Raw genomic sequence first — 17,564 nt, forward strand, 5'->3', positions numbered from 1 at the left:
CATATATATGGAATCTAAAAAAAAATGGTTCTGATGAATCTAGGGGCAGGAGAGGAATAAAGATGCAGATGTAGTGAATGGACTTGAGGACATGTGGAGGGGTAAGGGTAAGCTGGGATGACATGAGAGAGTAGCACTGACATATATACACTACCAAATGTAAAAGAGATAGCTATGGGAAGCAGCTGCATGGCATAGGCATGTCAGCTCCGTGCTTTGTGACCACCTAGAGGGGTGGGATAGGGAGAGGAGATAGGAGGCACAAGAGGGAGGGGATATGGAGATATATGCATACATATAGCTGATTCACTTTGTTATACAGCAAAAACTACCACAGCATTGTAAAGCAATTATACTCCAATAAAGAGGTTAAAAAAACAAACAAACAGACATTGGGTCACTGTCCTCGTGAAGCTTGTAGAGGTCATATCATCTTCACATGAAGACTGCTTTCTTACCACAGCAGTCTGACTTGACTTGGTTTTGACCCTTTCTTCAAAACTCTGAGGTGGTTTAGTTGCCCTCATTTTTTTTTTTTTTTTTCGGTACGTGGGCCTCTCACTGTTGTGGCCTCTCCCGTTGTGGAGCACAGGCTCCAGACGCGCAGACTCAGCAGTTGTGGCTCAGGGCCCAGCTGCTCCGCGGCATGTGGGATCTTCCCGGACCGGGGCACGAACCCGTGTCCCCTGCATCGGCAGGCGGACTCTCAACCACTGCGCCACCAGGAAGCCCCTGCCCTCATTTTTGAAGGTATTTTCTCTGGATATAGAATTCTAACTTAGATTCCAACTCCTTTTTCCCCAGCACATTTAGGATATCATATCACTGACTACAGATTTCATTTGCTGTTGTTTAGAATCAGTCAGCACTCCTTTGAAGATAATGTGTTTAAATTTTTCTGTCATTTGTTTTCTGCAGTTTCATTGTAATATGTCTATGTAGAGATTAAAAGCGTTTTTAACTCTGCCTGGGATTTGTTGGGCTTCTTAAATCTGAGGACTATAGACTCTCATTAATCCTGGAAAATTCTGTCATTATGTTTTCAAATATTGCCTCTGCCCCATTCTCTTCCCTCCAGGAATGCCAGTTAAATTTAGGCTAGAATTTCTAATCAATCCTCCTTTTCTCTCAACCTCTTGGTATTTTCCACCTTTTCATCTCTTTGTGTTGCATTATAGATAATTTCTTCAGTTCACAAATTTCCTGTTCAGCGATGTCAAATATACTTGCAATATGTCTACTAAGATTTTAATTTTGGCCATTATATTTTTTTCATTTCCAGAAGTATTTCATTCTTTTCAAGTCTGCTGTATCACTCGTTTTATAATTTCTTGTTTCATATAGACATTTGCAAGCTTTTAAAAAATTAAAATATAGTAAGTGAAATTGCTTATAATCTATGTATAATAATAGCAATATCTAAAATATTTAGGTATCAGTTTCTGCTATTTCTTGCTGCATTTTGCTTATTGTGCCTTGTTTTCTTTTATGCTTGGTCATCTCTGTATGACAGATGCTCAATGGCCTTGAAAAGTTATTTGAAGATTTTTGATGCCTACAGTAGGTGCATTTATTCAAAAAGGATATATAGGGCTTCCCTGGTGGCGCAGTGGTTGAGGGTCCACCTGCCGATGCAGGGGACACAGGTTCATGCCCCGGTCTGGGAGGATCCCACGTGCCGCGGAGCGGCTGGGCCCGTGAGCCATGGCCGCTGGGCCTGCGCGTCCGGGGCCTGTGCTCCGCAATGGGAGAGGCCACAACAGTGAGAGGCCCATGTACCACAAAAAAAAAAAAAAAAAGGATATATATTTGCTTTATCGAGGTAACTGGGGCACTACTTTTCTCAGACTTCTTGTGTTATATTTTTTTGACTTGTGATTCTGCACAATGCTGGTAACTTATTTTACAACCTCTCAGAGATAGGTTCTCTTTCTTTCTTTTATTTTTCTCCTCTTTGCCCTATCTGGTCAGCACAAAAGAATTCTCCTGGCAGTCCTTTGCAAGTAGGGAAAAGGCAGTGAGTTTCCCTCTTCCTGAGGTCCCAGCCTGATGTGGGAAGCAATCTATAAGACTCAGAAACCTAGAAGTAATAACTGTCCTCTTGCCTCTGAATCCACCGACACCTGAAGCTTAGTTTTTTAACTGTTTTATCCAGATGGGCAAATAATTCAGGGTAGCCAGAGCTTTAAACACTTCTTTATCTTTTAGGTTCTAACATTTTCTTAGATTTTGGCCTGGCATATTCCTTAACAGTTCTTTGATGCTAAAACAAAGTTTTTGTACAACTCATCAAGCGTTTTTAGTTGTCTTCAGTTGAAGAATTGGTCCAGATAACCTGGCCCAACGTTACTGAAATTTAAAAAGTCAACATTTTTAGGAAAAGATGAGCCAAGTATTTTTTAATGACATCCGTAAAGTTGTTTTCTGATGATTTTTTTTTTGGTTTCTTTAAAGTTAAATGTTGAAAAGAATTCCACATTTTCCAGAGTTCCACCATCAACTTCCCCCAAAAGAAACAAAGAGCTACCAGCAAATTCCACTTGTGGTGAGATACCCAAGAGAAATGAAAATATGTCCATACAAAAACTTGTACACAAGTTTCACAGTAACATTTTCACAACAGTCAAGAAGTGAGGGCTTCCCTGGTGGCGCAGTGGTTGAGAGTCTGCCTGCCGATGCAGGGGACACGGGTTCGTGCCCCGGTCTGGGAAGATCCCACGTGCTGCAGAGCGGCTAGGCCCGTGACCCATGGCCGCTGAGCCTGCGTGTCCGGAGCCTGTGCTCCGCAACGAGAGAGGCCACAACAGTGAGAGACCCGCGTACCGCAAAAAAAAAAAAAAAAAAAAGAAGTGAAACAACCCAATGTTCCTAACTGATGAATGGATAAGCAAAATGTGGTATATCTATATAATGAAATATTATTTAACCATGGAATGAAGTACTAATACATGCCACAATATGGATGAACATTGAAAACATTATGCTAAATCAAAGAAACCAGTTACAAAAGGCCACATATTATATAATTCTATTTATACAAAATATCCAGAACAGGTAAATCCATAGATACAAAAAGCAGATTAGTGGCTGCCACCATGGGGGAGTGGGGGGAAGGGGAACTGGGAAATGAATGCTAATGGATACCAAGTTTCTTTTTGGATTGATGAAAATATTCTGGAATTAGCGTTCATGGTTGTACAAACTTGTGAATGTTCTAAAAATCACTAACTGTATAATTTAAAATGGTGAATTTTATGGTCTGTGAATTATATCTCAATAAAAAGAACAAAAAATGTTAATGTTTATCTCAGGTATGTCTATAATACCCACTGTGGTAGCCACTAGCAACATAAAGTTGCCTCACTGAGCATTCAATTTCACATAATGAAAGATACCTGAGGCAATGATTTATAAAAATACCAAGTAGTGTGAAAATACTTCATGCAGCTTACTAAAAACTTTGGAAATGTTTATTACTATCATTATGAATAATCATCACATTGGAATTTGTACCTATTGAGTCCTATATCCAGGTATATTAAGATTACCAACTGGGCATATACCCTGAGAAATCTGTAATTCAAAAAGAGTTATGTACCACAATGTTCACTGCAGCACTATTTACAACAGCCAGGATATGGAAGCAACCTAACTGTCCATCGACAGATGAATGGCTAAAGAAGATGTGGCACAACTATACAATGGAATGTTACTCAGCCATAAAAAGAAACAAAATTGAGTTATTTGTAGTGAGGTGGATGGACCTAGAATCTGTCATATAGAGTAAGTCAGAAAGAGAAAAACAAATACTGTATGCTAACACAGATATATGGAATTCAAAAAAAAAATGGTTCTGATGAATCTAGGGGCAGGAGAGGAATAAAGACACAGACGTAGAGAATGGACTTGAAGACACGGAGAGGGGGAAGGGTAAGCTGGGACAAAGTGAGAGAGTAACATTGATATATATACGCTACCAAATGTAAAATAGATAGCTAGCGGGAAGCAGCTGCATAGCACAGGGAGATCAGCTCGGTGCTTTGGGACCACTTAGAGGGGTGGGATAAGGAGGGTAGAAGGGAGACGCAAGAGGGAGGGGATATACGTATGCATATAGCTGATTCACCTTGTTATACAGCAGAAACTAACACAACATTGTAAAGCAATTATACTCCAATAAAGATGTTTAAAAAAAAAGATTACAATGAACCGAACTATATGAAACAAAAGCCAATAGAATCTATGAAAACCTTCTATATTGCAAAGGAAAGTAGAAAGATAATACAACTTCCCATCTCTGAATAATTTTCTTTTACATAGCAGCCATTTATTCAGATGAACATAAGCTGATGAACACTATCTCGGAAGGGAGGGAGGGAAGAAAAAACCCTTCTATGATTAAACAGTAGTCTGCTCTACTATAAAACATGTTTTGGAATGCAAATTAGCTCATATGAAACTGATAAACAGAGAATGATGTCAGTATAATAAAGAAGTCACATTGGTTCATTAGTGATTTTTCCTAGGAAAGGGGAGCCAGGAAAGAGGGAACAGCATCACAACCTTCAGGAGGAAAGGAGAATGTCCTCCTGACAGCAGGAACATTTATCTGTATTATAAGAAAATTTTAAACGAGGGCTTCAGAGGAGTACTCCCAGCCTTGTTGCAGGTTCCCATGCCCACTTTAATGCTAACCGCCCCCTTCCCCCATGGCTTATTGCTACATTGCCATCTGTACTGTCCTAAAACCCACTATCTCCATCCTAATTAAAGTGCTGCCAGCATTTCTATTCAAGTAATTAATTTGGTGAATTTATCATACCAACTCTTGTCGTCACTAGCTTCACTAAGGTGCCTCACTGAGCAGTTCAAACTATCTTCTCAATTACTAATTAGTTTATGTTGGTGCTCAGAACACAAAGTTGCATAGGTTTTGCAGTCTGTAAAATTTTTCAGGAATGCATAAACTGCACTACACCGGAAGCACTTGTACTTTTTTCTTTTAAAGTCTGTTTACTTGTCTAAAAGTTGGAAGTTATATATACTGGGAGGAGATGTGGAAGATGGGGAGATACTGAAATAAAGGCATCATTTCCAGTGTTACAGAGCGAAGAAAATCACATCCTGTTCATTCTTGAGCTTTATTTCCACTTAAAGATACTTTATGTTTTTGTCCTTATTAGCTTTGGGTAACATTTGATGGATTTTTAAGAGTATCATAAATGAATTAACACTGAAGTGAGCAACACTGCTTTTAGCTCAGTTTTATAGGTCACTATTAAGCCATGTGCTGGATCTGTGGGAATCCACGAGGAAGAATACTAATGCTCTTTCTCAAAGTCTTTGCCTTAAAGGATCTACAGTCTTTCAGAGATCCAGCGTTACGCAACCCAGTCCACGGCCTGTTAGGAACCAGGCTGCACAGCAGGAGGTAAGCGGCAGGCGAGCGAGTGAAGCTTCATCTGCTGCTCCCTACTGCTCGCATTACCGCCTGAACCATCCCCCACACCCGCCCCCGTGGAAAAACTGTCTTCCACAAAACTGGTCCCTGGTGCCAAAAAGGTTGGGGACCACTGAGATAGACCCAAGACTTTCAAGAGAACATTATTTAAGTCTTGGTTTTGTCATTATGCACTGGTATGATCTTGGACAAGTTCTTTACTTTGTTTGGACCCCAGCTTCCTTATCAATTAAAGTACAGAACTAGATCAAGGTTTCCAAACCTCTTCATAACACAAACTCCTTTTCACAATAATTTTGGTCATTCTGTCATTTTTGCATAATAATAATGAAGTGATTTTAAGTAAAAATACTTTAAATTGCTGTATTAAAGGAGATCACATTGTACAGATTATTTATAAAATAATATTTGACTATATTTACATTATGGCCAAATTCTAAACATTTCCTTTTCTACAAATGATGTACTCAAAATTTTTATAGCTCAATTAAGAAAAAGTGTCATGTGTGAATACATTACACACTTTAGAACACAGCCTAAATCCCCACTTTAATCCCTCTTCCCCATTCAAACCAACTGGAATAGCATTCTTCATCATACAAATCTCAACATTACTAAAAAGCTACCATAATTAAGAGGTGAGGTAACAGTCTATTTTTAAAACTATAAACTTCTTTTAAAATGTTAATTATCTGCTGCCAGGTGAGTATTCTTACAACAACTATTTGACTGCCTAAACTTTTAAACACTTCTAACGGCTGTCCAATGCCCATAAGACAAATATCAAATGTTACAGCCTGGTATTCAAGGCATTCCACCAACTATACCCAATCTGTTTCTTCCTTACCTTTATTACTCCCCTATGCAAACTCTATTCCACAGAAACTTTGTGTATGATGTGAATATTGGTTTATTTTTTTCTATACGTATACTGCACGTATATGCATACTGCATGTATACTGCATGTCTGCCTTAGCTACCTTTATATAAGAGAACTGAAATACAACTTAGACTATAGATATATCTCACTTTTCAGGCATACCCATAACACTGTTAAATACGGTGAGTACTCTACAGCTTTTGCTCTAAATGAGCTTCTAGCTCTAACACTAATATAATATTTATATGCTGAATGGTTAATATTTGGTGGTAAACATCAAAATCTTCGGATTCTAAGTGCTTTGAATCCATACTGAAGTGTATCCAACAAAGGGACTTCTGAAGTAAGATAATAAAATAGCCACATATAATCCTGTTAGAAAAACATAAGAAATATGGCCAGTTACCACCATATTCCCAGTGTCCAGTACAGTGCCTCATATATATGATAAATATCAGTTCAATAAATTAAAAAATGAAGAAATAATGCATTACATTCAATACTTTTACCCTTTTCACTTCTCTTCAGCCCCTTTCAAAAAAATCACAATGCAATTCTAATAGAATTTACAGCTTGGGAAGTGCAAGAGAGTCAGTAAAACCGCAGGCAGCTATTCTATTAGGCTCTTTCAATAGGCACCCAAACCTTCAGGAGAAAGTCAAGGGTATTATACTCTTCGGAATCTGGTTTACTTCTCAGGTTTTAGCTATTTCCACTCTCCACATTACACTACAGCTATTCACAGCTGATTTTAATTCCATAAAATAAGTATGCTACACCTCATTTCCTACTTTCCACATAAGCTGTCCCCCCTGACCTACAACACCTTTCTTCTAACCCCTTTTCTCTCTCCAACCTTATCTTTTAAAGGACTCAGGTGATGGTGTCACCTCTAGAGGAAGTTTTCTCTGACCACTCTCCCAATCCTCTGTACCCTCCTTTTCTCACTGGTCAAAAATTTGGTCAATGTATCAAAGAACTTCCTGAGGAAAAAAAGAACAATTTATCTCACCGTAAGTACTAAAACATTCAATCCATGACACATAGGGACATAAAAAGGATACAAAAGTATTCATTAATAATTACAAGAAATGCATTACAAAAATGTGAGCCATATTATGAAGTGATATATATATATCACTTATATATATATATATATATCTCACCCTTTTCACCCATGAACTCCTGTTTATATATCAGCAACATCAATCTCTGCGGAGAAAAACCTGACCTTAAGGAAATAAAAATCACACGCAGAGATGCATAGTTCCTTATATAAAGCACATAAATGAAAACCAATAATTGTATGATAAATAATAATATTCAAATACGTAGCAAAATGAAAAGAGTAAAACTGAAATTGTAAGAGCTATGGTGATTGCTGTGTGAGGTGATGGTGCAGGACATGTGGGAAGAGGAGGAGGGCCATGAGGATTGCATGCCTCACCCTGTGAATCACCATCCTGCTGCTTCAGGCTCTGTTAGGAATAAAAGAGCAGGGCAGGGGGCTGGAGGTGGAGGAAAGCTTTGTCTTGTCTTCAGATGTTTCATTATTTTTTCCCTTTCCCTGCCGCTCCACTGCAGCCCTGTAAAACATTAGGCAAGCCTCTTAAACACTCCCTGTCTGTTCCATTCCTCATCTGTAACATGGGGAGAAAAAAACTGATTGGCTCAAAAAGGCTCTCTGAGGACATAATAATACTGTCAGAAAACCTAAACATAATCATGCCTCCAAATTCTGTAACTAGATGATCTCAGAAGACAAAAGTCATTTATCTTTCTTTTCCGCTCAGCTGAGGAACTGGAGTCCATCTCCCCACCCATCCCCTCCAGACCCCCTAAATACACTCAAAGAAGCACATATAACCGTAAAGAATTGAATCGAAAGGTCACCCATTAAAAATGTGTTCCCTAGTTTGCAATTCACACCAAATCAGCATACTACTTTGAACTGCTCTTTAGAAGGTCTTAAAAGTTACAATGTGTGCTTGCTCACTGCTTGAAATTATTTCAGAGGATAGTCTTAGGGATAAAAATATTTTAAAAGCTGGATAACCACTGCCAAGACATTGCATGTTAACTTGAAGCTTTTAGTCTCACTGCACTTGGGACAAGTTACTTCAAGTTAATACAAGATTGCTTAGGCCTCATCTCAAAAGTTTCTGATTCAGTAGGTTTGAGGTGGGGCCCAAGAACTTAGATTTCTAACAAGTTCTCTGGTGATCCTGATGCTGCTGGTCAAGGCACCACACTCTGAGAACTACCGATTTTATTTTATTTTATTTTATTTTTTTTTTTTGCGGTATGCGGGCCTCTCACTGTTGTGGCCTCTCCCGTTGCGGAGCACAGGCTCCGGATGCGCAGGCCCAGCGGCCATGGCTCACGGGCCCAGCCGCTCCGCGGCATATGGGATCCTCCCAGACCGGGGCACGAACCCGTATCCCCTGCATCGGCAGGCGGACTCTCAACCACTGCGCCACCAGGGAGGCCCCCGATTTTAAATAATGTACTCCTGGCATGATCACTTTTACTACCAGCTGCTTTTATTTAGTAATTGATAGATGCATCTTATATTGATTCCCTATCTTCCTTTGAGATATTATTTCCAAATTCCTTTGTAATTTGAAAGCAGGGAAGAACTATTAAGACTCAAAAAAGCAGATTTTCTCTTCCTTTAGAACACAAATTATCATCATCTTACTTCATTTATCACTGTGCCTCAACTTCCTCAACTATGAAATGGGGATAATTAGAGGGATTCAATAATATAATAAGATAATATAAATAAAAGCCCTGGGAAGAGTACCAGGTCATAATAAGTACTTGATAAATGTTGTATATAATTCTTGTTGCAATTACTTCGCTAATTTTCTGTTCATTATTGAGGAAAACTTATTCATGTTTGCTATATTATACATTACTGGTATATGTATAAAATCTTATCTATTTATGGTGAAATGTCCCAGAGCTCCAATGGATTCAGTAAACTGGGGAACAAAGGGAGGGGGTAATGTTAAAGACCTAGGTTCTAATCCCAGTTTTCCCACTAAATTGCTACATGACTCTGGGCAAGTCATTTAACCCTAGTCTCAATTTCTGCTTCTGAAAAAGCTTACCTTGGATATGAAGATCAAATGAGATAATGCAAGTGAAAAAAAAAAATTTAAGTACTGTAGTATTCCTGTGGTGAAGAAAATACCTCTATTTGGGAACAGTTCACAAGATATTAATAAGAGAGATAACTGGCCATGGCCCCTGTATTTACATCCTTAAATGACAGCACAATGATCTGAATCACCACACAAGCTATTTACTGAATGTCCAATGCCACCAAGTCACTATTTTAAATATATAATGCTATTTTAAATATATTATGAGCAGATATATTTAATATTTCAAATATTATTGCAAAGTGAAAGAAAAGTAGATACAAAAGTAATCTCAGGCATTTATTGTGTAGCGGCTGCTAACATCCTCACTTCATGCCTTTAGCATAATTTTTATTTTGATGCAGAACCCTTGTACTGGTTCTAGGCTTTTATTCAGTATAAATTCAAAGTGAATGAATAATGGCAACTAATTAGATTGGTGATTTTCATTTCTAGTTGCTAATACTCTAGGACATACTAATGTTCTTATAAAATTGCATAATACAGTTCACAAGTTTTTAAATCAATTTACTGAAAAGAAGATTTGGGGGTTATAACATTTTCTTTGTACATTTCAATTAACTTACTACCTTTTGTAGGACCAAACAAAAATCTGCCACCTTTCTTTGTGTCAATGCTTACCAATATAAAAAGATACAATGTATATCTTTGATGTTTCCTAATGAACTATAGGGAATAAAGTAGTAAAACTCATTTTTTGAAAGGAATATATTCCTGAAAAGCAGTACACAAACATTTTCAAATAAAATGTCATTTTAACTGCAGCAGTGATACTCCCCTTTCAAAGAAATCCAGTTATGAAGTCTCGTACAAAGTTTACCCCAATGACAATCTCCTAATTTACCAATGTGTAAATTTCCATTTTCATGTATTTAGCTTTCTCAACACAGGAGATATATACATCCAAGACATTGCAGACCTTAATTTAAAATACCTAATTGCAATTTAAAATATGCAAATGCTGTTGATTAAAAAAAAACAAAGCTATACAGAAAAAATTCTTATCAACTATGATTAAAATGTTAAAACTGATTAAAATTTTAAGAGACTAGTTTTAAAATATAAATATGAAACAAGGAAAAGCAAAGATAGAAAACACCACTCTGTAGATGTGTTTCTAATACCTGTGGTTAAAAATACCTGTAGATCAATGTGAGCATCATGTATTCCTCTGTTTATCGTCACAATATTCAAATACCAACTACTTTTACTTTTACTATATTATATTTATTCTATAGTGCTCCCAGAAAACATATTAGATCTAATTCCACAGGCAAAAACATGTGCATCCTTATGCCATGGACTATGCAGATGTGGTTAACAATACAGGGCACCCATCCCTCATCTCTCCACAGTACATCCCAAAAGGGCCTGTGTGTAGGATCCAGCAGAATAGAAATATTGATACATCTACAGAAGACTCCATGTTAATATATTTAAGGTTATGTCAAAGAATATTTTAGTTCTGGGGTAAAGCAAAATCCTGCTGATTTTAAAGACTAACATATATGCAGCAGGAAATGGGTGAATTCAGGTTAGAGGCCTTATGAAAGTTGTTCACGAAATTTTCAGTTAGTTTCACTGTTGGTCATATTGCATAAGGAAACACTCTAAAGTAGATCACTTATAGTTGTTCATGCCTCCATTTACTGCTGATGTACTCAGCGAATAAGTACATCATGAGATGGCCCAAGAGTCCAGAACCAATTTGTTAGAGGTTTAATATAAAATCTTCCATTGGTAAAAGTGTATCTCAATGTTTTACAAAACTGTAGGTAGGAGAAAAATAAAAGTCTCGTGGCTTGAATTAGAAATCTCTAAATAATATCACTTTGCAGAGTCCCTGGCACGCAGAAGTCTCTCAAATATTTTTGTCAAATGAACAAATGCACGTCAACAAGTTTGCTTCCAATTACAACAACTGTTTGAAGGAAACTATATGTAAAAGGAAAAAATACTTAAAATGATATTCTAAAAATATCCTTAAATAAGATATTTGGAAAGCACTTAGAAAGTGGCCCACAGGAAGCTTTATACAAGTATTTGTCATTAGTCTTATCCTGTTAATTTAGTTTGGTTCACAACAATCTTGGTAGCTGCATTAGCATAAAGCCATCACCACAACTGATAAAAAGAACTCAGGTATGTATGCACTACTAGTGAGGATGTAGTTGCATCACCTTTACATGTGGAATAAAGACCGTCTTACAAGGGTAACCACTACTGTCTTATAATGAAGATTAACTCAGTAAGACATTAACATACAAGAAAGGTGAATTAAGCCTTATAATTTTATCCTACCACAACAAATTAAATCCCTTATAATCCAATGTTTTCTGTCTTGTATTTACATAATGTGTCTTGTATTTATATAATTCAGAACTTCAGAAAGAGCTACTGGTAAGGTTCATGTTCATTTATATCTAAGAAATTCAATTAAAAAAATAAAACATCAAAATGGCAATTGATGGCAATTTGCTTCATACTAAAGCAAACTATAATATAGGAGAGTGCTAAAAAGTGTTTGGGATTTACTCTCTTACACTTTGACTGCTGACCACAACAGAGATGAAGACTGAGGTAGTCTGAAAATTCTGTGAGGATTAAATCACACTATATTCTTCATATTCTCTAAGGAAGTAAACTTTAGGCTGTGCGAAGTACCCTCAACTTCCGGGGGCCAAGAACAACAACTGCTGCAATGAAAGAGCAGAGTAGTTAGGGTTAAGGAGGTGATTGCCTTCTATAATGAAACTAGCTTCAATATCTATTTGTTGACACTATTAAAGTCAACTCTATTTTTTTGTTTGACTTAAGGCAGTGGAGCTTTTGATAAGACACAGAGGTTTTTAAAATAAGATGTCATTTTAAACTAAACACCAGGGACACCTTCTATTTCAAGGAAAGCCCGTTACAAAGTCTCTTTATGAAGCTTACCCAAACCAAGATCCCCTAATTTACAAAATTAGGATTCAAAATGCATTATGATACATAACCGGGGAAGAGTCTACTAAGCAGTTTATATGGCACATAAGTGATAAGATATACCATAAAAGCTAAATGATATAAAATAACTTACCATTGATTAAAACACAGCTGTGCTAAGGAGTTTGGCTAAAGATGTAACCATGTAGTTTAACTGAAGTGATCAACAAAAGCAAGATCAAAAGCTTCATTTCTCACTGGAGTGAGCCACTCAAATAAAATGGTGGGAAAATCAAGCAACAGAGGAATCGTAGCTCTAATTATACTACACTTTTACTTTTCATTTCAAATAATTAATTGCTAAAAAATAAGTATTTTTCTAATAAAAGTAGCAGAATTTTTTTTTTTTTGCAGTAACAATCAATCAATTACTGTCCAAAAAGGAATGGTTAAGGCAGAAAAATATAGGGGAAATTTAAAATGCATTTTCAGAACTATAACATAATCTGTGGAGGCAAATAAATCAGATTCCTACACAATAAAATAAAGTATATTTCTCTATCTTAATTTCAATTTCTCAAATAAAATCTAAATTTGGACCTCATTTCTTCTTTTATGGCTAGTTCTGCATCATTTCCCATGATTTCAGTACTTTAACCAAGGAAATCTCTAATTTACTGAAACAGTTTTCTAATATTACAAAACTAAGTAAACATATATGTCTTTTCAAGCAGCGAAAAAAAAATCCATTTCGAACAAAAATAAAACAAAACCTCGAAGTATAAACAAAAAAGATAAAAGTAAATAAGAATGCTAATTTAAAATGTTATTAGAAATATACATAGAAAGTTATCTTTTATAAGATTTTTGCAAGAGAAAATAGTTGAAGGGGAAAGTATATTTGTTCTCCTTTTTGAAGGTTTTGTCTTAAAACACTTTCTGAATAGACTGAAATCATTCTAAAAAACTTTTATTTTCACTTAATTAGGTTGGTAGAACTATGAGAGATACCAAAGGGCAACAGATTAAAAAAAATAATGAGGCAATCCTCCCCCTACAACCAAAGCACTATTAACAAAATAGAAATAATATTTACATCATTTCCTTCCATTTCATTAGTGTTTTAAAGTTGTGGGTAGTCACTGAGGTAATGAAATAATTAAGACATGTTAAAACTATAACTTCATACTGTCCAAAGTGAAATAGTTTCTTATAATATTAATTTAAAAAGTCATACAAAATAAGTAATCATAGATGAAATGTTAGATTATACTGATGTATATAGTACAACAGCCTAGTTTATTTTTCCTCAATGATTAGGATATGCTTATAACATAAATGGGTCATCATATAGCAATAATTAGACCCTTCTAAGAAACAATTCAGAGAAAAGCTATATCTATAACCGATTTATATTTTGAATATAAAAAGCAACCTGACAGTTAAAGTTATTAAACCAAGATTTAATTATTATCTACAATTCAGGCATTACTAGATATATGTTACCTCAACAATATCCGAGTTGGTTCTGCTTTCGTGAGGTTCATTATATTCTGTATACTTGAGAAGAACTTTGTCCATATCAGTGCTGGCATACTGAAACAGTTTGTTAGAGCTGTTGAAAATGATGAGTGCTATTTCACAGTCACAGAGCACACTAAGTTCATAGGCTTTCTTCATTAATCCAAACTTTCTCTTTGTAAAAGTGACCTAGACAATCCAAAAAAAAAAAGTATATTTTTATTACAAGTTATTAGTTGTACTTGAATACAGGCTACCTGAAGATGAGTTCTCTTTTAACACTGAGTCTGATTTCAAAGCTGAAAAAGGTTCCTAGCTTCATACTCCACATGAGTCTTCCCAATTTGCCAAAGGCCTACAATCCTACATATATCCTGTACCTCCAAGGGCTCTAATAGAGCAGTCTCCTGAGGAGGCTTCCTTTATCCTTGGTTGCCACTCTGCTGAAGTGGGCAAAGAACCAGAGAAGGAAACAGTTGATCAGTGGCCCCTTATCATCCAGCTTAAAATGGCATTAGAAAACCAAGTCCCACCTCAAGTAATCCATTCATTACTCAGACTTTAATCCCTAAACAGCAAAGTACATCCACTAATCTAATTTATACTTCTCCTCCTTCCCAAGCTCTTCTACTGCACCCACTGAAATTCAGTCTAGATCAGCAAATTCCACAATGTCCTCAAATTCTTCTTTGAATATTTCTTTCTCTAACTGAAACATGTCACCTGAAGCCCTCTCAAATAGAGACTAATTAGTTTGTTTTTAAATACTACATCTCCTGTACTCAAGGGTCTGGAAGATATGTCCTTTTTGCTCCCCATTCCTCCTCAATTTTCCTTTCTTCTTCTCTAAAAACCCCAGATATTTTGAAGCTCAAGCCATGAAATTTATACCACCCAAAAACTCTCCTTGTGGTGAGCCCTGGTCACTCTCCCTCTCCCTCATGCACTGATAAGTATCACATAACTACTTCTCATTCTAATCCTGCTCTTATCTCTGATGACTTCAGCATCTGTGTAAAAAATTAGTGCAAATACCTTAGCCTCTCAGTTCCTTTATCTCCCAACCTCCAAAATGATCAACCACCACCACATGTCAAGCACTCCGACTGCCATACCTTAACTCTGCCATAAACAATAATCACATCACCTCCAAAATCTCAATTTCACGCATTCCACTTTGCCTTCTATGCAACTCTCCTATTTTGTATTCTCTCTCCAGAAATTCTTTAACCTTCATCAAGTCCTCCAATCCATTTACCTCACCACTTTGTTACTATCTACATATTCTCATGCCCTTTCTTCTCTCTTTAGAGTCCATGGTCCATCACTATTTTTCACTCCTTTGCTCCTCTACTCTTCTCTCATTAACATACTCGCTTAGCACAGCCCCAACCAAGTACTGACCCCCCATACATTTACCCAATTATCCCTTTATCTTTATGCAAGTAGCTGACAATTACTGGGAACATTAAGTGTGCATGCACACTCACACCCACATCCCCCTTGTGTTTCTAAACTGATGACTATAAATCTCAACTAACACTTAACATTGCCTGACATTATAACTTGGCTTATTTGTCCCATTATCCCATTCTCCAGGTCAGCTACTTCCTACCTTCTCTCCCTCAAATCAACTCTCCACTGATAACCTTGCCTCAAACCACTGAGAAAACAGAAATCAGCAGCAACTATCTCACTTCCCATCACCAAATCTATCAATTCAATTGTTTCATCTGTACTTTTCCACACTCTCCCTTCTCTGCTGTCATTATTGACATCTCTGTTCCTATTCCTTTCCATATGCTACACTCTCTTCCCTCATCATGGTTTCCTTCCTATCAGATCAAAGACCACAAGCTTAGAAACATGCTCTAGCATCTCCTTTGACTCCACGCTGCCCCTTCAGTTACCACCCCTTCTCTTCACCCGTCTTTCTGCTCTACTTCAGAAAGTAAAAACGTTTGAAAGAAACGTCTATAGTTGTTGCCTCTAACTTCTCATCACCTATTCTCTCCTCAACCTTACTGCAATCAGACATCCAGTCTCCAGATTCCACTAAGACTTGTCAATATCATTACAGTGACCTTCAATTTATGTGATTAAAGTCAATGGTCATTTTTTTTCTTACCTTACTATACATCTCGTTTGACAAAGTTGACCATATTCTCACTCTTCAAACATTTTCTTTTCCAGTTGTTTATGGCACAACACTGTCCTGGTGCTCCTCCTACTTCAGTGACTGCTTCCTCTCAGCCTTTAGAGCTATATCCTCTTCCTCTGCTCAGCCTCTATCCACTGAAGTGCCTGTGCGCTTCAGACTTGGGCTCCCTTCTCCTCTTTACCCCCACAGTCCTTGCTAGGTAATTGCAGCCAGCCTCATGATTTTAAAAGCAACAAATATGCTCTTTCCACAGTCTTCTCCATTTCAGCAAATGCATCGTCATTCATTCAAACAAAACCAAATAATATCTAAGAGTTATACTTGATCCCTCTTATCACAATAATCTACCCTACCAATCCTTCAGCAAATTATTTTAGCTCCACCTCTAAAACATATCCCAAATCTATCCACTTCTATCTACACCACTATATCGCCCTAGGTTAAGTTACATAATCTCTCATGTGTATTATTTATATAATCACCTTATTTTTTTTACATCTTTATTGGAGTATAATTGCTTTACAATGGTGTGTTAGTTTCTGCTTTATAACAAAGTGAATCAGTTATACATATACATATGTTCCCATATCTCCTCCCTCTTGCATCTCCCTCCCTCCCTCCCTCCCTATCACACCCATCCAGGTGGTCACAAAGCACCGAGCTGATCTCCCTGTGCTATGCGGCTGCTTCTTATTAGATTTCCTGCTTTACCTACTGTACCCCACAGTATATTTGCCACATACCTGACAGAGTGATATATTTGAAACATAAATCAAAATGTGTAAGTAGGAGTTTAGAGTTTTTCACTGCACTGAAAGTAATAACCAAACTCATTAAGGAAACAGAATAAATATCTGGCCTCAAACTATGTGAGCTTATTTTTCATCAGTCTCTCTTACACCCATTATGCTGCACTGGCATGTGCATGTGTATACATGTGCATGTGTTTTCCTTAACCACAAGCTACTTTCCACCTTAGGAACTTTGCTATCTTCCCTCTCTGTGGAACACTTTCACACCACATCTTTCTAATGGTTCCTTCCCTCTCCGTTTAAAAATATATCTCTCATCTTTAATCTTTTAAAGAAGTCCTTACAATATAAATACACAAATATATGACTTTATATGAATGCATATATGGAATATAATGTGTTTTGCTTGCCTCCCTATTTTCCCTTGAACCAACATAAACCTCTTAACCCACATTTTCAACTTAGTATTTTTCATTCCACACTTTTATATAAGACCATATAATCATATACACATTTAGATGTATACATATACAAGAGATCTTGTCAGCATTTTACAAAACTGGGACTCTTGTCAGTTTTATTTTGTTTTACTCATTTAACTACACCTCTTGGATATGTCTCTAAGTCAAATGGTATAGTTCTAAGGTACTCTTTTGAATAATTTCATAATTTTTCATATAAATGTTACTACTCT

At 36.8% G+C, this 17,564-nt stretch overlaps 1 protein-coding gene across 5 annotated transcripts in view; it reads right to left on the reverse strand.

Moving 5' to 3' along the window:
* MEF2A (myocyte enhancer factor 2A) overlaps positions 1–17,564 on the reverse strand; it is a 171,012-nt gene that overhangs the window by 60,684 nt on the left and 92,764 nt on the right. For all 5 annotated transcript variants that reach the window (XM_082619381.1, XM_082619385.1, XM_082619383.1 and 2 more), the window contains exon 4: positions 13,943–14,146. In XM_082619381.1, the coding sequence (XP_082475507.1) occupies positions 13,943–14,146 (204 nt within the window). The remainder of the gene's footprint in view (positions 1–13,942; positions 14,147–17,564) is intronic.

Source organism: Mesoplodon mirus (assembly GCF_964341445.2).
Source record: "Mesoplodon mirus genome assembly, chromosome: 4".
NCBI classification, from domain to species: Eukaryota; Metazoa; Chordata; class Mammalia; order Artiodactyla; family Ziphiidae; genus Mesoplodon; species Mesoplodon mirus.